We start from the raw sequence: 25,044 nt of genomic DNA on the forward strand, positions 1-25,044 counted from the left end.
GACACGACAACAAACAGGGCTAAGCTTCTTACCTCTGACATAATTGTCCTTGTTACAGGCGTATCAGGGGTATACAGAACTTTTCCAACAAGCAAAGGCTTCAGGGCTCTCCAGATAATCCTGGAAAGTGGGTCGGATTCCAGGTCCTTCATTAAGTTATTGCAGAAAGGTGCTTTAAAAAAAATTGGGGAAAATAATTGTGGGTGATAAATCCCATGCCCAAAACATTCCCAGCTTGGAGAGCACATACGGGTATTGTTAGTACAAAATTATCCTCCCTTTATTTACTCTTTAGCTTCTTAGGTTTGAGATGGCAAGAGATGGTTCTCTTAATGATTTGCTGGACAGAAAACACCTGCAGGCATTCCTGGATTCAGGTTACTTACTCGTATAGTTATCATAGAAATCCTTGGCATTGTCTTCAGAGCTGTTGCTTCCAAAGAGTGCTTTGTAATTATTGTCTTCATACCAGTTGAAGGACTTGATCTGCAATCCCCCTCCCTCAGGGTGGCCACAAACAATTCGAGATACTGCTTGGTAGACATCGGCAGAACTTGTGGAATTCCCATTGGTCAGGAACATCACCTCTTGTCTCATGTCACTCCAACTTCTCATGCTCCCTAACTGCAATTCACGACACAAAAAGAAAGGAGGATATAAACTGTCAAGGATATTTTAAAAAAAGAAAAGAAATTGAAAACCAATTCCGTTGTTTTACAGAGTTGCAACTATTTTAAAAAGTTTGCCATAGATGCTTTTCCAGTTTATCTTATTCGCCTTGAGATGTCCATTAGCTTTCCTATCCAAATTCTGCTCAGTATTTCTCAAGACCCACTTAAGCTAGCTAACTTTTGCAATTTCAGCTGAGAAATATATTACTCAAAAAACAATTTTCCTCTTTAAACATTTTTATTGGTTTACTGAATGTTTTGTCCCCCTCACCCTTTTCATCATTATTGTGGATTCACCATAGAATATATACACTGATTGAAGATATTTTTTTGATATCTTATTGAAAGAAACAGAAATTCGTTCAAAACATAGACACCTAATATAACCATACAAGTCAATAAAATACCATGCTTTGCTGGCTGGTTGAATTCTGGACATTGAAGTCCACAAGTCTTAAAGGTGTCAAGTTTGGGGACCCTGAATTAGGGTAATCAGTGTTGTGATACAAAAGCTGACCCTAATTTTTTTAAAATAAAATGTCATGTTAAATGTGCCATTCATGGATAAGCCCACCCTCCTTTTTTATGGAATTTTGGTTAAAAATTTGAGGGTTGGCTTGGCCATAGATGCACATTTATTCCTTGTATATAAGAGAATATTACCATATATGAAGTATACTTGTGGATAAGCCCATCCACACATAACCCATACGCAAATTTAGGACTGCATTTTGGCACTCCAAATTGTTGGGTATATGTGTGTAGACTGTACATGGTAGCTTTAGAGAACACAGGAGCAGAAAGGTAGCATATGTTCGTAAGTCATTAAACCATCTGCAGGAAGTTTTCAGAATTGAATCAGAAGTACAGTGTTTCCTTGATTTTCGCAGGTTCAAACTTTGCGAAAAGTCTATACCACGGTTTTTCAAAAATATTATTTTAAAAAATACTTCACATTTCCCCCCCCTATACCACGGTTTTTCCCGCCCGATGACATCATATGTCATTGCCAAACTTTCATCCACCTTTAATAAATATTTTTAATAAACTTTAATAAATAAACATGGTAATAATCTAAATGGTTGCTAAGGGAATGGAAAATGGTAATTTAGGGGTTTCAAGTGTTAAGGGAAGACTTGTGATACTGTCCATAGCCAAAAATAGTGTATTTACTTCCGCATCTCTACTTTGCAGAAATTCGATTTTCGCGGACGGTATCGGAACGCATCCCCGCGAAAATTGAGGGAACACTGTATTACAAAGGCCAAGTCAGTACCCAAGCACTAATTAGAGCCAATCCTTTTGCCAATTACACTTTGAGGCAGTCAAAGCATATTTACTTGTATTTACTTTCAAGAACTATATGTAGAACAGTCCAGGATGCAAATTATCAAGGAGCAATCCACAACAGTAACCACACACCAACCTCGCAGTACAGAAAACTGGGAACATCGCCAACTGAGGAGATTACCAGGAGGCAGCTGGTGCCACATTTGGCAGGAATGTCTGATAGCCTCCAGCTCTTTGTCTTCCAGCAAAACAGAAGAACTGCCAGTAGGACTTGTTAAAGGGCCCAAAATACAGAAATGCCACATACTAGGTCAATGTTTCCCAACCTGGACAATGTTGAGATGTATGAATTTCAGGGTCCTTAGAATTCTTAGCAATAACTCACGTAGACGGCCACATGGTACCATCTCAGAAGTAGTTCCCCTTTTAATTCCTTGTGGTCCCTCCAAAATGCTTCTGGGACGGCTCCATGCAGCCTTAATACTCAGGGGTGGGTTCCTTCTGGTTCAGACCGGATCATCCCAACTGGTAGTGATCATCACAATGGTGTCCCGAATCTGATTAGGTCCGTGCTAGGAATGCGGTTATTGATGGGCGAATACTATAGAGAGACTGATGGGCACATCAGATACTTCTCCATCCTGAAGGTGATCGCCGAAATCTTGGAGGAGAGCCAGCCAATCAGAGCCATTCTTCAGTCTCCTTATTAAATACAGAGGCCTCATGGTGTGGGCCCCATTTTTACAGAAGCCACCCACAATATATTCCGATTGACTGCTCCTGAAGGAGAGCTACCGAAAAGGTATATGGACCTAGCCATGATGGTATGGGTGGGAAGGAGGATATGAAACCCACAGACCCAGGTCCACGGGGACCCAGTGCGGTGGGAAACAGAGCCTAGGTTGCCTCAGTGGGGATGGGAGGCCCACAGCAGGACATGTGTGACCTGAGGAGGATGCTGCAGTGCAGGCCTGCGTTTGCACTAGGGCAGTGATGGCGAGCCTATGGCACGGGTGCCACAGGTGGCACGCGGAGCCATATCTGCTGGCATGTGAGTTGTTGTCCTAGCTCAGCTCCAATATGCATCTGTGTGCTGACTCATACAGAGGTTCTGGGAGGGCATTTTTGGCTTCCAGAGAGCCGCCGGGGGGATGCGGGAGTATATTTTTACCCTCTCTTGGCTCCAGGGAAGCCTTTGGAGCCTGGAGAAGATGAAACACGAGCTTACTGGGGCCACTAGAAGTTAGGAAACAGGGCATTTCTGGTTTCCAGAGGGCCTCTGGAAGATGGGGGAAGCTGTTGTCGCCCTCCTCATGCATTGAATTATGGGTGCGGGCACTCACACATGCGCCCATGCTCCTTTGGCAGCTGAGGAAAAAACCATTCACCATCACTGCACTAGGGTCTGTCCCCTCCGATGCACCCTGTACTCCACTTAACAATTACAGTGGCCTAATGCAGGGGTTGTGGTTGTTCAGCATGGCAATCGCATGGATGCCTTGCTTAATCACCACCCTGACTTAGGACCATAACGGGCAGGTTCCATTTCAGTCAAAGTTGAGGACTACCTGCAAAGATTCTCTGATATTGCACAACCATTCTTGCAGTTTCTTACCTTTAGCCATGCTTGTTCCCAGTGCTGGGAATTATAACTGAGAATCATTCACAGCACTTCCTTGCTTTTAATATGGGGGGAGGGATCAAGTACAGTGATACCTCATCTTACAAACGCCTCGTCATACAAACTTTTCGAGATACAAACCCGGGGTTTAAGATTTTTTTGCCTCTTCTTACAAACTATTTTCATCTTACAAACCCACCGCCGCCACTGGGATGCCCCGCCTCCGGACTTCCGTTGCCAGCGAATCACCTGTTTTTGCGCTGCTGGGATTCCCGAGGCTCCCCTCCATGGGAAACACCACCTCCAGACTTCCGTGTTTTTGTGATGCTGCAGGGGAATCCCAGCAGCGCAAAAACGGGCGCTTCGCTGGCAACGGAAGTCCAGAGGTGGCGTTTCCCAGCGAGGGGAGCCTCAGTGAAATCGCAGCATCGCAAAAACACAGAAGTCTGGAGGTGGGGTTTCCCATGGAGGGGAGCCTCAGGGGAATCCCAGCAGCACAAAAACGGGTGCTTCGGCTGGCAAAAGGGGTGAATTTTGGGCTTGCACGCATTAATCGCTTTTCCATTGATTCCTATGGGAAACATTGTTTCGTCTTACAAACTTTTCACCTTAAGAACCTCATCCCAGAACCAATTAAGTTTGTAAGACAAGATATCACTGTAGTTCCCAGAGTAAGAATTTAGAACCAGGTTTCTTTTCCTTCAAAATATAATCCTCTGTGTTTTAAACCCCTGGCCTCAATCTGCAGTTGTAAAGAACTTAAGTGTTCCATAGAAACTGATTGGCATTACAGTACTCCTTAAAAATCATTTCTCAACAGCTGCAAATGGCTGGGTTTAAAATTTGAAATATTTACTTACTTACTTACTTACTTATTTTTTTGTCAAACAAGTATAGTATTATAGTACATATTAACATAACATAACGTAAGTAGAACGTAGTAATAGAAAGGATAATAAGACAGTAGGACAGGGACATTAGGCACATAAGTGCACTTATGCACGCCCCTTAGGCCAGAATATTCCCACCTTCACAGAAAAAAATGCAGCCTGACAAACACAATGTCTCCCTTGCTTGCAAGGAAATAAAAGAGGGTATAAAATCCATTCCTTTAAGTATTTGTCACAGATATACAGGAAGCCAGGCTAGGAAAAGCGAGCCACATGCAGCTCTCCCACAGCACAATGCCACCCAAAAGGAGTCTTTGTTTTGAACCTCAATAGAAGCAGGAAAAAAAATGCTGCTTGCTCCTTGGGACTGCAGCCAAGGAGAAATCACATCCCTCAGCCAGACCTATTTTACATGACACATCAGCAAAGAGAAGATTGTTTGGCTGCAAGAAAAGAAGAAGAAGAAGAAAACAAGAACAAAATAAAATGCAGGAAGCTACCCCAATGGCTTGATGATGCAATAGGATAGAGCAGCTATACAGTAACCATAAAGCCTCAGGCAACCTTTTAAGTAGAATTCTGTTCACCTTACTGATAATGCTGTTACTGTATTTTTTTTCATTTTCCAGCTAAGGAGGGTTGATGCCGGATTCTAGGATTCAAGGACCGTTTCTTCCAATGAGAAATAACTAACATGGAAATGGGGGTGATGGGTCAAATGCACGCAGGCACAGAGGCACATACACACACAAACACACAGGATGCCAGTCCTCCACTGAAGCAATGTGCTCAGAGGGGAAAAAACCCTCGAGTGACCTCAGCTCAGTTGAGGTTATTACAGTTCAGAGTTTTAACATTCCAAAGCTGTGGAGCCGGAAGGAAAAATGGGAATACAGTACTTGGGTGGACTTTTGTGTTGTTGGTTTTGTTATTTTTCAAACTTTGCTTAAAGCAGCAAAGTTTCAAAAGCAAGGAAAAGCATTTTTAGCCGCCGCGAGTCTACACAGAGGGGCGGCATACAAATCTAATAAATAAATAAATACATTTTAACACTCAAAAATCTTAGGGCATTACACACAGATTAGCCAGAACAGAGAGTTTATTTGTTCAAAGGGGAAAAAACAACAAAAAAGGACTGCATAATGACAATTTATGTAAAGGGGGGGGGGGTTATCATACAATTAATCCATCAATCCACATTCACATAATTTCCAGTCTCAGATTTCATACTTTCCACCACCACCACCACCAACTACATATAATGCATTAATAATTACACAATAAGTTGTTTTGGGTGACATATGTGAAAAAAAATTGGGCGCACAGCCATGAAAATTTATTCATTTATTCATTTGTTTGTTTGTTTTAATTTGTATGCTGCCCAACTCCCTAGGGAATCTATGTGTGATATTAAACCTTTAAAAACAATTTAAAACCACATTAAATAAGAACCATACATGCCATTTATGGCCGGATCTTGGTGGTATGCCATCCTATCAACGGTTATTCACCAGGGTCCAGCCACTTTAGTCAAAAGGAAAATATCCAAAATTCATTTGAGGCAATGCCTATATTAGCTCAACCAGAGTAGTTGGTTTTTATATAGCGTTTTTATAAACTTGAGATAGCCTAATAAGTAGATTGCATTATTGGACTTAATATAATCCTCTCCCCATACTGTCCCCCAAAACTGCCTAAGTAATTCATTCTAACTGATTATTATAATGAATTCCTGATATTCACGTTTCTGGAATGTTCCGCTAGGCAAAGATCGGGGAGGGGGGGAAAGGGGGGGAATAGAAAAAAAAATCTCTATTGGCTACCTAGTTTGGCTTGGCCACATTGGCTAGATCACATGGGTAATTTCTGCCTGGTCCTTAGCGTGCAAATGAAAGGAGGTGGTGACTTTACACCAGATGATCATTATATCCCAATAAGCGGGTATCACGTTACCTGGTTCCCGCCTCCCAATGATGTGTCCCTAACCCGTCCTTCAGGATTTCCAACACTTTGGATGAGTATATCACATGCTTATATGATATTAATGTTTATTACTAAATCTGTCATCTGCACCTCTATCACTGTCTGGTTTGGTTCTGCAACTCAACAAGACAAAGACTTCAGAGGATAATCAGAACTACAGAAAAAACAACCTCCATTCCATTGAGGACCTGTGTACTACACAAATCAAAAAGAGGGCTGTGAAAGTATTTACTCACCCCTTGCATCCTGGACATAAACTATTTCAACTTCTACCCTCAAAATGACGCTATGGAGCATTGCACCCCAGAACAACTAGACACCAGAACAGTTGTTCCCCAAATACCATCACTCTGCTAAACAAATAATTCCCTCACCACTGTCAAACTATTCACTAAGGCTTCATTACTCTTAGTCTTCTCATTGTTCCATTCACCCATCTCCTCCCACTTATGACTATATGACCGTTATCTGTTGATTGTATCCTTATGATTTATATTAATATTGATTGTTTCCCGATTGCTTATTTGTACCCTATGACAATAATTAAGTGTTGTACTTATGATTCTTGACGAATGTATCTTGTCTTTTTATGTATATTGAGAGCATTTGCACCAAACAAAAATTCCTTGTGTGTCCAATCACACTTGACCAATGTAGATTCCTATTACAGCAAAAGGTTTTGTAGAGTTTATATAATTGTTTGTATATTAAGAATAAAGTAGTTATTCTGGTACAGCCCAGATGTAGATAAAGTTAGGTCTGCTCACTTCCTCCCCCCCCCCCACTTCCCATGAAGTCAAAATAACTCGTTTGACTAAGACTCTTGTTTCATCTGAACCAAGAATTGAAGTTTTTTTCATTATTGGAACTAAGCAAAATTTGAAACAGATATGTTAAATGAATAAAGTGATTGGTACAACTGGTTGTATGAACCCCAGTTTAGGTGCATGAAGAAACTGAGGCTTGCTAAAAGTACCGCATTTTTCGGACTATAAGATGCACTGGTGTATAAGACCCACCAAGATTTCAAAGAGGTAAGTAAGGGAAAACAAGTTTTTGCCTTCCACCAGCCCCCAGGAGGCCTCCCAAACCCTCTGTGGATCCTGTTTTTTGCAAAAAAAAAATGGACCTGTTTTTCACCTGTTTTTGCAAAAATGGGGTATGTAGAGGGTTTAGGTGGCCTGTAGAGTGCCCCTGGGGGCTGGGGGAAGGCAAAAATGCCCCCATTTTGTGAAAAAAGCCCCCTTTTTGCAAAATTTGATGTTTTTGCCTTTCCTCAGCTCCCAGGAACACCCTGCAGGCCTCCCAAACAGTCTCTGCACCCCATTTTCTGTAAAAATGGGATGCCGGAGGGGACCTTTGGGAAGCCAAAAATGGCGGCATTCGGCATTGGCTGCCGATTGGTTTCCAGACACAATTCAAAGTGTTGGTGATGACTTACAAAGCCCTACATGGCATCGGACCAGATTACTTACGGGACCACCTTCTGCCGCACAAATCTCAGCAGCCGATAAGGTCCCACAGAGTTGGCCTTCTCCAGGTTCCGTCGACCAAACAATGTCGTCTGGCAGGACCTAGGGGAAGAGCCTTCTCTGTGGCGGCTCCGGCCCTCTGGAATCAGCTCCCTCCAGAGATTCATATTTCCCCCACCTTCCTCGCCTTCCGCAAGACACTTAAGACCCATCTATGCCACCAGGCATGGGGCAGCTTGATCATGCCCCCTTCTTCTCTGACCGTCAAATGTTATGTATTGATGTGATTGAGTAGACTGACTGTTTTTTATGTAATGGGATTTTAGTTGACTGTTTTTAACTATTAGATTTGTATACATATTGTTTGTATTGCATGCTGTGAGCCGCTCCGGGTCCTCGGAGAGGGGCGACATGCAAGTCTAATGAACTGAATTGAATTGAATAAGGCGCACCAACATTTCTACCTTTTTTGGCGGAGGAGAGGGAGAAGATGTATCTTATACTCCAAAAAATACAATAAATGAAAAAATTCCAAGATTTTGGAATTTTTAGCATGCTCTTAGCATACCACAAACTAGTAGGAGAATGGCAAATGGGGGCCCAACAGCCCATCCACATGGTTCTTGATGGGCGAATGCATCTAATACTTAAACACAGGCATCCTCCTTAGCCAATATGACAAAGCATCCATTGTGACATCACAAACAACTTCAGTTCTTAAGTGTTTGCACTGCACTATATATAAGGGGTAAAATTTCCATCACAATGAAACTTACCCATGAACACCAACATGCCCAAAATCACAACTCATTGGTTATTCATAATTGACATCATGACTTGAATAAGTGGCCTGAGATAAAGAAGTGGAAGACACCCCCTACCTCTTTAAGAAGGTTCGCCAGGCTCTGCGTCAGCGTCTCAAATGTTCCCTTAACGTTCTCCAGGGTTGAATTGTCACTGATCCCATTCTGGAGGAACAAATGGAAGTTTACAATGAACTGAAAGTTACTTCAACCTAGAAGGAGAAGGGGTCAGTTTGACCATTACATTTAGAGAAAAATGGAATATGGATGTATTATTGAATCAACAGGGCCGTAGAGAAAAACAAATCCAAATCTGAACCAACACCTCAAAAAGGATACTACTGGAATCCCATTGGGCTGCTACTGCTTCTTCGTGTGGTTCTGATCATCTTTATATGTACCGATATATCTATGAACATCTCACATGGCATGACTATAGCTATGGAGAATTATCTCACACTAACTCACAGGAACGCTTAGATCTGATGGTGGTCCTACCTTTCCATAATAAAGACTCAAATCTATTTGTTACTGTCTTCATCCAGTTTCCAGAAACATTTCTAATTGGCTATGATTCTTTATACTCAATGCTAACATCTACAGGAGACAGAATATTACGGTCATTATTTAGAGGTGGCAGACTTGATGTCCCCTGTAACTTGTTTCTTCATTAAAATGAGCCATAGCCAAATATGTAGGAGCAAATGAACAATAGTGTACATTATTTTTTTGAAGAGCTTTACATCAGAGATCAGCAACTGCCCCTTTCATAACTGGCCTTTATTTTCCAACAAAAAGGCCTCTATTTTCCAACAAAACATGAAATGGCAATTTTATGAAAGACAGAGTCATAGATGAATGAGTGGCAGCAGCAGCAAATAGAATATAGAGTGAGTGAAATTGGGAGCTGAAATACCATCCCATTGTTTTTTTGAGTCAAACCCACTAAACCATAGACCCACGTTTCTACAACACTCCGTGGCCTGCATTGGCTGCCGATCAGTTTCCGGTCACAATTCAAAGTGTTGGTCATGACCTTTAAAGCCCTATATGGCATTGGACCAGAATACCTCCGGAACCGCCTACTACCGCACGAATCCCAGCGGCCAATAAGGTCCCACAGAGTCGGCCTTCTCCGGGTCCCGTCGACTAAACAATGTCATCTGGCGGGCCCCAGGGGAAGAGCCTTCTCTGTGGCGGCCCCGGCCCTCTGGAATCAACTCCCCCCGGAGATTAGAACTGCTCCCACCCTCCTTGTCTTCCGTAAACTACTTAAGACCCATCTATACCGCCAGGCATGGGGGATTTGAGACACCTTTCCCCCAGGCTTATTATAATTTATGTTTGGTATGTATGTGTTGTTTGGTTTTTTAAATTGATAGGGTTTTTAGTTTTTTCTTAATATTAGATTTGTGCCTGTACAATATTGTTTTATCGCTTGTTGTGAGCCGCCCCGAGTCTTCGGAGAGGGGCGGCATACAAATCTAATAAATTATTATTATTATTATTATTATTATTATTATTATTATTATTATTAAGTTCCAGTGAGGAAAACTTTATCAAAAAGTCAGCTGTGGCATTTTTGGGCCAACCTGTGGCTGTTATGTGCCAATAATACATGCCGGATTTTAATTCTCGGAAGATATTTTGGGAAATAGCACTGCCTGAAAGGCATGAAATGAATATGCATGCTAATACAAGGAAAATAATGTGGAATCAATATAGTTTCTACATCCTTGGTACTATGTTGACAAAGATTAGGAAATGACGCAAGCTATTACTGAGAAGAATTTTCTACTGTCCCTTACTCATATTTTGTTTCATGAAATATTACTAATGAAAAGCAGCCCCAAACGCAGTCAGAAAACCATAAAACTAATTCTGTAAAATTGTTCTCCATGGTTCACACATCTTTCTTCCTCCCTTCCCTTTTATAGCAAAGCAGCTTTGGCCAACCAGGGGCCCACCAGTTGTGCTGGGAACTGTTATCTAACATATTTGAAGGGCGTCACGCTGGGGACAGATGGGTTAGAGACTGAGGCTATGACTTTTTAAAAATTCTTTTACTACAACAATACAAAACAAAAGACAAAACTCCAAATTAAACTGAGAGTCTTTATTGTCTAAATCCCTAGGAGGTTAATCGAGATAACTGCACATTAAGGCATTTTTCATTTCTGAAGCTATTACATCATATATTTCTAGAATGATGACATCGCTCTCTACATGGGGCTACCTTTGAAAAATGTTCGGAAACTTCAGATCGTGCAGAATGCAGCTGCGAGAGCAATCATGGGTTTCCCCAGGTATGCCCATGTTACTCCAACACTCCGCAGTCTGCATTGGTTGCCGGATCAGTTTCCGGTCACAATTCAAAGTGTTGGTTATGACCTATAAAGCCCTTCAGGGCACCAGACCAGATTATCTCAGTGACCGCCTTCTGCTGCACGAATCCCAGCGACCAGTTAGGTCCCACAGAGTGGATCTTCTCCGGGTCCCGTCAACTATGCAATGTCGCCTGGTGGGACCCAGGGGAAGAGCCTTCTCTGTGGCGGCCCCGGCCCTCTGGAACCAACTCCCCCCAGAGATTAGAACTGCCCCCACCCTCCTTGCCTTTCGTAAGCAACTTAAAACCCACCTCTGCCGCCAGGCATGGGGGAATTGAGATCCTCTTTCCCCATAGGCCTTTACAATTCTATGCATGGTATGTATGTATGTATGTTTGGTTTTTATATTAATGGATTTTTAATCATTTCTAATATCAGATTACTATTGTACAGTTTTATTGTTGCTGTTAGCCGCCCCGAGTCTCCGGAGAGGGGCGGCATACAAATCCAATAAATAAATAAATAAATAAATAAATAATAAATTGGCTGCTATTAACTGATGATGATGGTGGAGATACAGTATGAGCTTTGATGAAAAGGGGGGAAAAGGATGCTCGGAAATGACCCTCAACTTTACATTGTATTGGAAACAGAACTTCAGTACAGTGATGTTTATGAACACTTTATGACTGGTTGAACAGTCTTACTGCAACAGACGGATGGATTTGGAGAATAGTGGTTGGACCCTCATAGTTTCTTGAGCTAAGCTTGTTCAACCATGAAGTCTTGAATGAAATAGCATTCTTCAGGACTAAACGCCAATGAGAAGATTCAAAGACTGCCCTTTTTATGGGCCTTCAAGTCAATGCTGATTTCTATCTGGACTATTTCTTGCCTGGACAGGTTTCTTGATAATATTTTGTAAGTGGTTTGCCATTTCCTGGAACTGCACGGGAGAGGAACTGGCATGCCCTAACCACTGAATGTAAGCACCCAAATCAACATCATAGCCAAGGGCACTATAAGTCCAGCCAGGATCTCTGGGTGCCATGGACTAAACTATCTGAGCCACAAAGAGAAAAGGGCAACCAAATAGATATGGAGGATTAGAAAAGGATAAGTGAAAGAGCAGCTGACACATCATTGATCAGCCTGGAGCCTGAGAAAAATGCATGATAAAGTGGTGCCAAGAAGCTTGCAGAAAAAGCCTCAGAACTTGGGAAAATATTGTTCTGGCAAGGAAGAACTAGAGGAAAAAGCTGGAGGAAAAAGCCTGAGAGGAGAAAGATAAACAGGTCATCGAGTAAGTACACACAAAATAGTGTCACTTGGCCAGGTTAGATGGCAGAGCAATAGAATTACAAAGCAAAGGGCATCAAGCAACCAAGAAGTAATGAAGAAATGTGAATTAGATGTACCATTCCCCCATAGCCTTGCAATGTTTTTTAAAAAGAGATTGTACCCCCAGCAATGCTGAAAGCATCATACTTACCATAAGTGGCTTTATGAAGTCCATATTATCCTGAAACACTCTTTCTAGAGAAGCCAGTTGTTCCTTCGGCATAGAGCAAATTAAGGCCCGACTGCCATTGTTGATAGCAACCACTTCTGGCAGCTTGGTGAAATTGCACAAGTCTTCCATAGTTATCCAGGAACCAGATGTAATGATCTGGAAATATTGCCCAGATGAGAAGTTAAGCCATAGGGAAATCAGCGATCACCGTTCATAATACAAAAATTATATCATACCCGCCTTACCCAACTCATGGATCCTCCAGAAATTACTACTTAATTCTCTATAATTGGGTGGGTTGGATGTGATAATGAAACATACAGTTTAAGAATGGGTATTTCTTACCTGTTGGAGATTGACCTTGGCATTCAGGATTTCATCTATATCAGGCTGTGATAGGGAAGCATTGCGGTGGAGAAATTCAGAGAATGTTTCATTGTCAACCAGAAAATCCTGAACTTTGACACCTGCAGGGCAATTGTGAAGTAAAATCCATTATAAAATAAAACAGTCAACAGTCATTTTAAAAAGATGTCTATATTAATTTAGGTTAACATTGACACAGTCATCTTGAACAATCCCAGAGTCTATTATTCTGTGGCAAGGAAGGGAAGGAAAAAATAGAGAAGAAAATTGATGTTATGCTCTATGGTATGGGTCAGGGGTAGACAAAGTTGGCTCTTCTAGGACTTGTGAACTTCAATTCCCAGAATTCCCGAACCAATTATGCTAGCTCGGGAATTCTGGGATTTGAAGTCCACATGTCCTACAAGAGCCAACTTTGCCTGCCCCTGGTATTGGTGATGAAACACAAAACGTTTCTGTAATGTATAAGAAATATCTTTGTTTCTATCTATCCAGTTGGGTACCGCTAAGAGTTCTCATGTAGTGCAGCCAGTTCAACACGAGGAGATAGCAAATACACCGTATAGGTAGTGCTCTATTTAGGACCATTTGTTCAGCAATTGAAGTTATAAAGGTACTGAATGAATGAATGAATGAATGAATGAATGAATGAATGAATGAATGAATGAATGAATGAATGAATGATGGTTATGCCTTGTCCTTGGAATTCCCCTGTGGTCAATGATCATGATCTGGGCATTTGGCAATCTGCTCCCACCTATGACTAGTTGAGAAATAGCCCACAATCACATGTTCTTGCTGGCTTTTCCAGAAAGCCAATGGGGAAGCTGGCAAGTCACTGGGTTGAGTTTCCCCTGCACTCATACTCATCCAGCTTCTATGTAACCATGCTACATGGGCTATTCACACACTCCCATGCATTTTCCTCAATTCACACTGCACCTTCACATCCCCAAGCAGCACCTTTCATGCACCCTCCCTGACCCGCACATTTCTCCTGCACCCTCCCTGACCCACCTGGCAGTAAACAGTTACCCATGTGCTAGCTTGGTACGATGTCCTGCCTCTATTCACATTAACTTTGGTTGGCAGAAAGTTGTCTCAGCTAACAGTATTGGCATTAACAATGGCAACTTGGACTGCGGGGATTGCCCTCGCTAAGTGATGAGGTCATGCTAACCGCATCGGTTCATGGTGGAAATTCCAATTACAGTTGTGCTTGTAAGTTAAGGATTACCTAAATCCCTAAAGGGCAGGGAGAAGAAAAATAGGCATAGTCCTGACTTGCATTAAGGATTGGCTTGGGCCACTTAACTTTTGGGATGGATTCAGAAAGCTCTGAGGAAAACCGACAATGCTGCTACCCTTCAAAAAGACCTTGACTATGTGTCAGAATGGTCAAACAAGTGGCAACTTCAAATCTCAACCTACAAATGCTCTGTCTTACATACTGGCCAAAAAAAAAGAAGCATCTTTTTTCAGCTACATCCGCAACAATACACAAGCACACAATAGATACAGACTTAAGGTAAACCACTCCATACTCGATTGTAGAAAATACAACTTCAGCAACAGAGTGATCAATGCCTGGAATGCACTACCTGACTCTGTGGTTTCTTCCCCAAACCCCCAAAACTTTAACTTTAGACTGTCTACTGTTGACCTCATCCCATTCCTAAGAGGTCTGTAAGGGGCGTGCATAGCGCACCATCATCCTTACTGTCCCTGTCATTCACAAGTAAGTAAGTAAGTAAGTAAGTAAGTAAGTAAGTAAGTAAGTAAGTAAGTAAGTAAGTAAGTAAGTAAATAAATAAACAAACAAACCAACAAATAAATGTCCCCCCCCCTCTCTTAAATCAAGGTTCTTCCTTTTGCCTCCGGCCTGAATCACTCTATTATCTCTACTTCTAACTGTATCTCTGGCTAAGAAAGAGAGTCTAATCTCTAGCTCAGTACTATGGATTTATTTAAGCTGCCAATTCAGCTGGAGGGTCCCTTACCTTAATTAAGGTCTGATAGGTATAAAATTCAAATGAATCCCATTATTTTCCCATTATTATTGTCCTAGTTGTACTGGATAAAATAAATAAAATAAATAAAATAAATAAAATAAATAAAATAAATAAAATAAATAAAATAAATAAAATAAATAAAATAAATAAAATAAATAAAATAAATAAAATAAATAAAATAAATAAAATAAATAAAATAAATAAAATAAATAAAATAAATAAAATAAATAAAATAAATAAAATAAAATAAATAAAATAAATAAAATAAATAAAATAAATAAAATAAAATAAATAAAATAAATAAAATAAATAAAATAAAATAAATAAAATAAATAAAATAAATAAAATAAATAAAATAAATAAAATAAATAAAATAAATAAAATAAATAAAATAAATAAAATAAATAAAATAAATAAAATAAATAAAATAAATAAAATAAATAAAATAAATAAAATAAATAAAATAAATAAAATAAATAAAATAAATAAAATAAATAAAATAAATAAAATAAATAAAATAAATAAAATAAATAAAATAAATAAAATAAATAAAATAAATAAAATAAATAAAATAAATAAAATAAATAAAATAAATAAAATAAATAAAATAAATAAAATAAATAAAATAAATAAAATAAATAAAATAAATAAAATAAATAAAATAAATAAAATAAATAAAATAAATAAAATAAATAAAATAAATAAAATAAATAAAATAAATAAAATAAATAAAATAAATAAAATAAATAAAATAAATAAAATAAATAAAATAAATAAAATAAATAAAATAAATAAAATAAATAAAAAAATAAATAAAATAAATAAAATAAATAAAATAAATAATCTATGGGTTTTATAAACCCCTTTCCCAATTTTTTAGACACTTAGGCTAGTTAATAACAACATACAAGCTACCTTTGGGAAAATGTCATCTGCCAGCAAAAACAATTAAAACACTGAGGAATTACAGATAATTAGGAAAGTACATATGTTCTCCTTTCCTTCAGTGTATGAGAAGAAGATTTGTATATCTCAAAAGCTTTAAGCCTGCCCTTTAAAAAACCCACTCTGCTCTGTTTGAATAGTTTTATTTGTGTTCTGCTTTGCTGTTTTCGCTATGGAAAAGCCATTATTATGGTAGGAGTAGAAATTTCAAGAATCCCAATCCCAGCATTTTTGAAGAGCACCAAATTGGAGAAGGTACCTTAGCAGCATGCATCGGGTCACAGACAGTGAAGGGGTGCAAAAATTTTTACTATCACACTATGGGTGTGGTTTATTGTGTGGGTGTGGCTTGCTGGCCATGTGACCGGGTAGGAGTGGCTTGCCAGCCATGTGACCGGAGGGTGTCTTAAAGGTCATGTGACTGTGTGGGAGTGGCTTACCGGCCAAGATAAGTTTTTAAATAGGTGCTTGGACTCTTTTTCAGTGTTTCCCAACCTTGGCAACTTGAAGAGATCTGGACTTCAACTCCCAGAATTCCCCAGCCAGCATAAGTCACATTATTTGAATAGCCACGAAAAGGACAAATTACAGTATAGCATTATTTGTTAAGGAGCACAGTAACATTTTAAGGTTTTGTACTGAACCCACAAGGTCCAGTATGATAACAGATTAGGCAAGTAGCTCAATTTTCTTTAAATGCTATAAAAGTTCAGTTCTAGATAATGATTAATAAAGCATTTATGGGTAAAAAACATACTACTTCATTATTTCCTATTTGAAAAGGAATTAAGGATCATACTAAGGTTCAAGAGAAGGATGGACAATAAAAAATAACTATTAAGTATTCAATAAATAATGCATAAACTTAATCCCCCCTACTGCGTCCCCATCCCCCATGGGGGCAGCAGCCCACCACTGCTTACAGAGGTGGAAAAAGCGCGTTGGATTTTCAGGAAGACTAGCTGGCTTTAAAAATAAGAATAATAATCCGCTCAAAGGGTTTATAAATATCTAAATGCTCAAGAGTGCCAGGAAGCCTGGAATCAGTGTTCCCTCTAATTTTTTTTGGGGTGGGCGGAAAAATATAGTGTCTGAGCAGCAGTCCCTTCGGGACTGGGCGGCACAAAAATATTAAATAAATAAATAAACAAACAAACAAACAAACAAACAAAAAACCCACCCTGTTTTGCCTCAGAGAATTTCAAAATAAAATACTGTACTGTGTGTCTATAACAGTGAGCTCATAATAGGGCAACTCTATCAATATCAAAATGCCACTTAAATAGTTGAGCTAGTTTCAAAATAGATTTTGATTTTCTTTCTCTCTTCCTTACTCCCATTCTTTTTCTTTCTCTTTTCCTTCCTCTCTTTTTTCTATCTGTTTCTCTCTCTTCCTCTCTTCCTCTCTTTCTCCTTCCCTCTCACTCTTTCCCTCTTGGCTTCTGGGCAGGTTTGGAAAACTCTGAGTTGATGATGACTTTTAAGTGAGCGATTGCTCACTGCTCAGCTTAGAGGGAACTATGCCTGGAATGAGAATCCCAGGACCTGCAGAAGAGGAATGGGACAAGAAGTCTCTCTGGAGGAAGAGTGGAAGGAAGGCAGAAGTTCCACAGGCTAAAAAAAAATTGGGCTCCCCCTCTCTCCAAACTATTCCATTCCAAACAAACCATTCCAAACTACTACTGTCTTAATCAGACCCAATTTGGCAGTCACCAATCGGGTAGAAGATTATGAGGCTGAGAAAGAAAATCCAGTCATCGGCTCAAGCACGAACTTTCCGGGGTTACTGTCGGTCAATGCTCTCTTGCCCCGTTAGTTCCTTGTGGCTTTTTTTTTCTCTTCCAGGCAAAATAATCACCCTCAGCAGATGGTTTGAGACAAAGGCTCGGCTAAAGCTGATGAGAGGTTACTTGAGGATGAAAACCCTTTTTGGAGCTATTTGTCACAGTCTCGAGTTAATTCGATGGGGGGGAAGAGAAAGAAGTGGAGAAGAAAGAAGACATTTGGGAAGAAAGTTGAAAAGAAATATTGTGGTGCCACGGCAAAGAATAGATAGGCAACTTGCTACCCTCCATCTGTTTGGAGCTTCAATTCTTATTATTCTCCCCATGGGCTCAGTAGCCGAGGACTGTCTCTTTCCCATAACTTTGGTGGGAGCGATAATCCAATTATGGATCTCTAAAATAAGTTTGGTTTCAGTCCTGAAGCATCCATGCGCCCCTAGACACAGGATGCAACAGCTAATTTCCTTGCCGATACTATTCAGGAGACTGTTATGTAAACATTCCACTGCAAGCTTCTCAGCTATCAGCAAAAAAAACCCAACTTCCTCTCCGGATCACAAGAAAGCTGACAGGGATAAAAAAAAAACCCTTTGAAAAAATTTCCATTCCAATGAAATCCATGCAGGAAGGGGCTGGGGAGAGGAAAATTACAGCAGCACGCAACGCAAGCTCCATTTTTTTGACATCGTGCATGTATTGTTCTTGTACATAATACAAAACATGGAGCTTATTGTTTTGACGAAGATGGTGGATCCTCTACTCCGCCATAATACAGTGGTACCTCATCATACGAACTTAATTGGTTCCAGGAGGAGGTTCGTAAGGTGAAAAGTTCGTAAGATGAAACAATGTTTCCCATAGGAATCAATGTAAAAGCAAATAATGCGTGCAAATCCTTCAGGAAAATCCCAAACTTTAGAAGGGAGGCGAACAGAGGGCAGGGAGGAGCAGCTAAAGGGGGCGGGTGAAAGAAGCAAGGCTAGGCTAAAGGGTGAGTAGGAAGGAAGAAGGGGGGCGCCCCTCTCTTTTCTTTCTTCAAAAGACACCGTTTCAGTTCCTTTGCAAGCACGTTGTTCTCTGCAAAAATTTTCCTCCCCCAAGCTGCCCCTCCCTCCTCCCTTTTCTGTCTTAAAAAGACACCCTTTCAGTTCCTTTGCAAGCACATTGTTCTCTGCAAAAAGTTTCCTCCCACAAGCTGCCCCTCCCTCCTCCTTTTTCTTTCTTAAAAAGAAACCCTTTCAGTTCCTTTGCAAGCACGTTGTTCTCTGCAAAATGTTTCCTACTCCAAGCAGCCCCTCCCTTTTCTTTCTTCAAAAAAAGAAAAAAAAGAAACCCCTTCATCCCAGCAGCAGCTGCTTGGGTTTGTAAGGTGAAAATAGTTCGGAAGAAGAGGCAAAAAAATCTTAAACACCGGGTTCGTATCTTGAAAAGTTCGTTAGAAGAGGCGTTCGTAAGATGATGTACCACTGTATATTAAGGATAAATCGGTTCTAACTGGAAATAGTTTAGTTGCTCAAATTCTTGTAACTGCATCCCTTTTGACCAGGGGTGAAATGCTCTCGGTTCGCTTGTCTGTGTCAGTCATCGGAGAGACGGTCCTGAAGGCAGCTTGAGGCTCCGCCCACCCACCCGGATGCCGCCATTTGGGTTCTTTTACCCTCTGCCCATGCACAGAATGCTTTGTGCATGGGCAGAAAGTTAAAAAACACAAATGGTGGCATCCGGGCAGGTGGGTGGAACTTGACGCTGCCTTTGAGACCGGCTCTCCACTGACCAATAGAACCAGCGAACTGGGAGTATTTCACCCCTGCTTTTGACCTGATAAATCTTGTTAAAGAAAACTGCCGAAATCTTGCATGGCTGGAGGCAGTTGCCAAACAGTTTAATACACAGGGTCACACTGTGCTCTTCAAAACAATTGAGATCAAAATGTGCTCCCTTCTAACATCCTATTTCTTATAAACAGATTCCTGATTTCGATAAGAAAATGAAAAGAAAACACAGGCAAGCCATACCTAAACATCCATTAAAATAAAAACATGCAAATTTTAGCTAATAGTATTTGTCCCAGGAAGAAAATTATTTTAAAAATGAGGAACCCCCGTAGAAAACACAGATTCTGCCCACTGCCTGCCTTATCTCAGATATTGAACACACTTAGAAGATTAGCTTTAAAGAAGGTCTCAAGTTAAATTAGGTTGATATAGACACAAACATTCTCCCAGAAACCTCATGTTATAAGTCTGGCACGATTTGAAAGGTAAGCACCCCATTGTGAATTTTGGTTGGAAATAGCCCCATGTAATCAATCCGACCTATTACCAAAATATAGACAATGGTAAACAGTCATTCTCTACCTAGGAGAAAATGGAGAACATCTCACAACTTTATAGCTAGGATTATTACACAGATTTTTCTTGCTAAGAAGAGAAACAGCCCTATGGAATATCTCCGGGACCGCCTTCTGCCGCACGAATCCCAGCGACCGGTTAGGTCCCACAGAGTTGGCCTTCTCCAGGTCCCGTCGACTAAACAATGTCGTTTGGCGGGACCCAGGAGAAGAGCCTTCTCTGTGGCGGCCCCGACCCTCTGGAACCAGCTCCCCCCAGATATCAGAGTTGCCCCCACCCTCCTTGCCTTTCGCAAGCTCCTTAAAACCCACCTCTGTCGTCAGGCATGGGGGAATTGAAATTTTCCCTTCCCTCTAGGCTTATAGAATTTATACATGGTATGCTTGTATATATGATTGGTTCTTTAAATTGGGGTTTTTTAGATTATTTTTAATATTAGATTTGTTTACATTGCCTTTTTCATTGTTGTTAGCCGCCCCGAGTCTTCGGAGAGGGGCGGCATACAAATCTAATAAATGAATGAATGAATGAATGAATGAATGAATAAAGAAAGAAAGAAAGAAAGAAAGAAAGAAAGAAAGAATCATTTTCAGACTTTATTTATTTATTTATTTATTATTTGGATTTGTATGCCGCCCCTCTCCGAAGACTCGGGGCGGCTCACAACAAGTGAAAAGCAATCCAATACATAATCCAATTAATTAAAATATTGAAAAATTTAAAAAACCCCATATACTAAACTACATACACACAAGCATACCATATATAAATTCAACGTGCCCAGGGGGAGATGTTTAGTTTCCCCATGCCTGACGGCAAAGGTGGGTTTTGAGGAGTTTGCGGAAGGCAGGAAGAGTAGGGGCAGTTCTGATCTCAGGGGGGAGTTGGTTCCAGAGAGTCGGTGCCGCCACAGAGAAGGCTCTCCCCCTGGGGCCCGCCAACCGACATTGTTTAGTTGACAGGACCCAGAGGAGGCCCACTCTGTGGGACCTAATCGGTCGCTGGGATTCGTGCGGCAGAAGGCGGTCTCGGAGATATTCTGGTCCGATGCCATGAAGGGCTTTAAAGGTCATAACCAACACTTTGAATTGTGACCGGAAATTGATCGGCAGCCAATGCAGACTGCGGAGTGATGGTGAAACATGGGCATACCTAGGTAGGCCCATGACTGCTCTCACAGCTGCATTCTGCACGATCTGAAGTTTCCGAACACTTTTCAAAGGTAGCCCCATGTAGAGAGCATTACAGTAGTCGAACCTTGTGACTTGATCAATCTTCTGCCCATAGATATTCAACACAAAGCCTCACTCCCACGCTGGGTGCCCTCTCATCCAGAAATGCAATTTAAAGCCACAGATATATAACTGATAGCATCATAAACATAATAGGTTGCACGTGTCACTGTTTAATGTTCACTGTTCATCGCTCTTGGGTAGTTCATTCCGTATATACATCAGTTCTGCTACTGTAAATTATGTCAGGCTTAGAGTCTAAGATGAAAGGCCAGGAGGGCTGCATTTTGCAAGAAGGAAACCCAACACCAAAGAAGGGATGATAATATCTTTTCTATGGAGAAGGAATCAGAGAGAACCCCCATGACTGGCAAAATCAGAAATGTCTTTTTTCTACAATATAATGTCACTGTCTTCCCCAAAACAATTGAGATGGAAGTGTGCTCCACCCTAGCATCCTGTTTCTTATAATCAGATTCCTGATTCTGATATATATATATATATTTAGCAAAGCTTGAAATAGTATACAAATAGTTTTTAAATATTGGTTTATTTTTGAATTATTAATATGTTTAGCCATTACAAATTAATTTATATAGTTAAGGGAAGGAACATTTAGATCTGCCTTCTGGATGACATCCAACCTTCTACAACATTTATAGGAAATCACAGGAGCACAATTTCAGATTTTAGCACGTAGGGGTTGATCGTCCTTCTTTCCTTAAGTGTGAAGTTGTGTTGCTTGTTGGCTCCATTATTTTGCTTTCTTTTGTTCCGTAAAAGTAAGGCTACACCCCAGAGGTGAAATTCAATTTTTTCCCCTACCGGCTCTGTGGGCATGGCTTATTGAGCATGGCTTGGTGGTCATGTGACTGGGTGGATGGGCGTGGCTAAGTTGATGTCACTTCTTTGTCTTAATGTCCTACAAAAAGAAGATACAGTGTTCCCTCGATTTTCACGGGGGATGTGTTCCAAGACCGCCCGCGAAAGTCGAATTTCCGCAAAGTAGAGATGCGGAAGTAAATATACTATTTTTGGCTATGGACAGTATCACAAGCCTTCCCGTCACACTTTAAACCCCTAAATTACAATTTTCCATTCCCTTAGAAACCATTTAGATTATTACTCACCATGTTTATTTATTAAAGTTTATTAAAAAAAATATTTATTAAAGGCAGACGAAAGTTTGGCGATGACATATGACGTCATCGGGCGGGAAAAACCGTGGTATAGGGGAAAACAGTGAAGTATTTTTTTAATTAATATTTTTGAAAAACCGTGGTATAGACTTTTCACGAAGTTCGAACCCGCGAAAATTGAGGGAACACTGTATACCAATTATTATAAACAAAATAATAAAAGAGATACACAAATACTTAAATAAGAGCAATAAGACTCTTATTGCTCTCTTTATGTACGTATTTTTGTACCTCTTTTATTATTTTATGTATAATAATTGGTATATCTTCTTTTTGAATTTTACCCTTGATCTATCTACCTGCTTTCCCCAATCTGGTGCTTCCCCATTTGTTATTAAACTACATGTCCCAGCATCCTCATAATCTCGGGGTTAATGGGAGTTTTTATGTGCCTAATAAGAGCTATCTACTTTATTAAGAGGTGGGCAGCAAGCAGGCAGGCATAGGCGGGCCAACCAGAGGTGATTTTTACCATCTCCGCTAACCCATTCAAATCGTCCCTACTACCTCTTCTGCGCCAGGCAGAAGGTAGTTGAATTTCACTCCCGCTACTTCCCATTTGCCTAACCATGAATTTCGCAATGTGCATGCCTGCAGCAAATTATTAAAAAGCAGAAGCCATTTGAGGTAAACACCTTGCAATGAGGATCAAAGAATGAGAACAAGATTTCATACTAAAACTGAATTGAAAAAACAAGGCTATCTACCAGCCAGTGATGCAAATCTTTTTTTCTTGGGTGCCGAAAGAGCATGTGTGCGCGCATGCGTGAGTGCCCACATCCATAATTCAATGCCTGAGGAGGGCGAAAACACCTTCCCCCACCACCCGGAGGCCTTCTGGAGGCTGGGAACTGCCTGTTTCCCAACTTCGGGTGGGCCCAGTAGGCTCGTGTTTTGCCCTCCCCAGGCTCCAAAGGATTTCCTGGAGCTGGGGGAGGGTAAAAATACTCTCCCCCATATCTCTGGAAGCCAAATTGCTCTCCCAGAGCCTCTATGCGAGCCAAAAATCAGCTGGACAGCACACACATGCACGCTGGATTTGAACTTGGGCAACAGCTCGTGTGCCAGCACATATGGCTTTGCATGCCACTGGTGACACCCGCGCCATAGGTTCGCCATCAGGTCATCTGTTTGGAACGCATATCGCATCTCAGACATTAACACCCTTGAAAATGTTCAAAGATACTTCACAAGAAGAGCCCTTCATTCCTCCACTTGAAATAGAATACCCTACGAAACTAGACTTACAATCCTGGGTCTTGAAAGCTTAGAACTACGACGCCTTAAACACGATCTAAGTATTGCCCACAAGATCATATGTTGCAATGTTCTGCCTGTCAAGGACTACTTCAGCTTCAACCACAACAACACAAGAGTACACAACAGATTCAAGCTTAACATTAACCGCTCCAAACTTGACTGTAAAAAATATGACTTTAGTAATCGGGTCGTTGAAGCATGGAACTCATTACCGGACTCCATAGTATCATCCCCTAACCCCCAACATTTTACCCTTAGACTATCCACAGTTGACCTCTCCAGATTCCTAAGAGGTCAGTAAGGGGCATACATAAGCGCACTAGAGTGCCTTCCGTCGCCTGTCCTATAGTCTCTCCTATATCTCGTATTTCTTCTCTACTATATCCTCTATAACCTTCATTGTGTACTATTGTGTATTGGACAAAATAAATAAATAAAATAAATAAAGGGATTATGGCAGAACTAGTTAAGCTACTGAGTTGCAGAAAAAGCTAATTATACGAGGAACCAGGAATGGTCATGGTCATGTAGGACTTATTGGATAGAAGATCAAAATTCAGGTTGGGACTAAAGATGCCTACATGCCCTAGAGCAAACCTAAGTGCTTTGACAGGAAACAAGATAAAGAGATTCCCAGCAAGGGCAATACTTATTTGTGACCCTTCAGCAAGCTGCAAAAGGCCCTTTTAAATAGAGATCTTTTTGCCACAACAAAAGGTAGATTAATTATTTCTGTTTTTAATGATGCGGTGCTTTGATTCCGACACTGCAGTTAGTTGCAAATTTTCCAGAGCTGTAGGTGAAAGAGAGAATGTTTTTCAAATATCTGTGGCAATTTTAAAAAAATTAGAAAATACAGTGGTACCTCTACTTACGAACTTAATTTGTTCCGTGACCAGGTACTTAAGTAGAAAAGTTTGTAAGAGAAAGCCATTTTTTTCTCATAGGAATCAATGTAAAAGCAAATGATGTGTGCGATTGAGGAAAGCACAGGGAGGGTGGAGCCCCTGTTTCCTTCCAGGAGATTCCTAGAGAGGCCCCATGGAGGCTTCTCCCCACCTTTTCCGGCCCTGTTTCCTCCCAGAATATTCCTAGAGAGGCCCCAAAGAGGCTTCTCCCTGCCTTTTCCGGCCCTTTTTCCTCCCAGGAGATTCCTAGAGAGGCCACAGAGGCTTCTCCCCGCCTTTTCCAGCCCTGTTTCCTCCCAGGAGATTCCTACACGGAGGCTTCTCCTTGCCTTTTCTGCATACAGTTTCGGAGACTCGGGTTTGTAAATGGAAAATGGTTCTTGAGAAAAGGCAAAAAAATATTGAACACCCAGTTCT

General features: G+C 40.7%; 1 protein-coding gene across 2 annotated transcripts in view; it reads right to left on the minus strand.

Moving 5' to 3' along the window:
- ABCA1 (ATP binding cassette subfamily A member 1) overlaps positions 1-25,044 on the minus strand; it is a 167,428-nt gene that overhangs the window by 75,942 nt on the left and 66,442 nt on the right. Inside the window, exons 6-10 of one of the 2 annotated variants that reach the window (XM_070742367.1) lie at positions 12,916-13,037; positions 12,550-12,726; positions 8,809-8,895; positions 387-624; positions 33-172 (exon numbers count right to left, since the gene is read on the minus strand). In XM_070742367.1, coding sequence (XP_070598468.1) covers positions 33-172; positions 387-624; positions 8,809-8,895; positions 12,550-12,726; positions 12,916-13,037 — 764 coding nt within the window. The remainder of the gene's footprint in view (positions 1-32; positions 173-386; positions 625-8,808; positions 8,896-12,549; positions 12,727-12,915; positions 13,038-25,044) is intronic. The other variant, XM_070742368.1, reaches the window with a different exon arrangement.

This window comes from Erythrolamprus reginae, chromosome 2, assembly GCF_031021105.1.
Source record: "Erythrolamprus reginae isolate rEryReg1 chromosome 2, rEryReg1.hap1, whole genome shotgun sequence".
Lineage (NCBI taxonomy): Eukaryota > Metazoa > Chordata > Lepidosauria > Squamata > Dipsadidae > Erythrolamprus > Erythrolamprus reginae.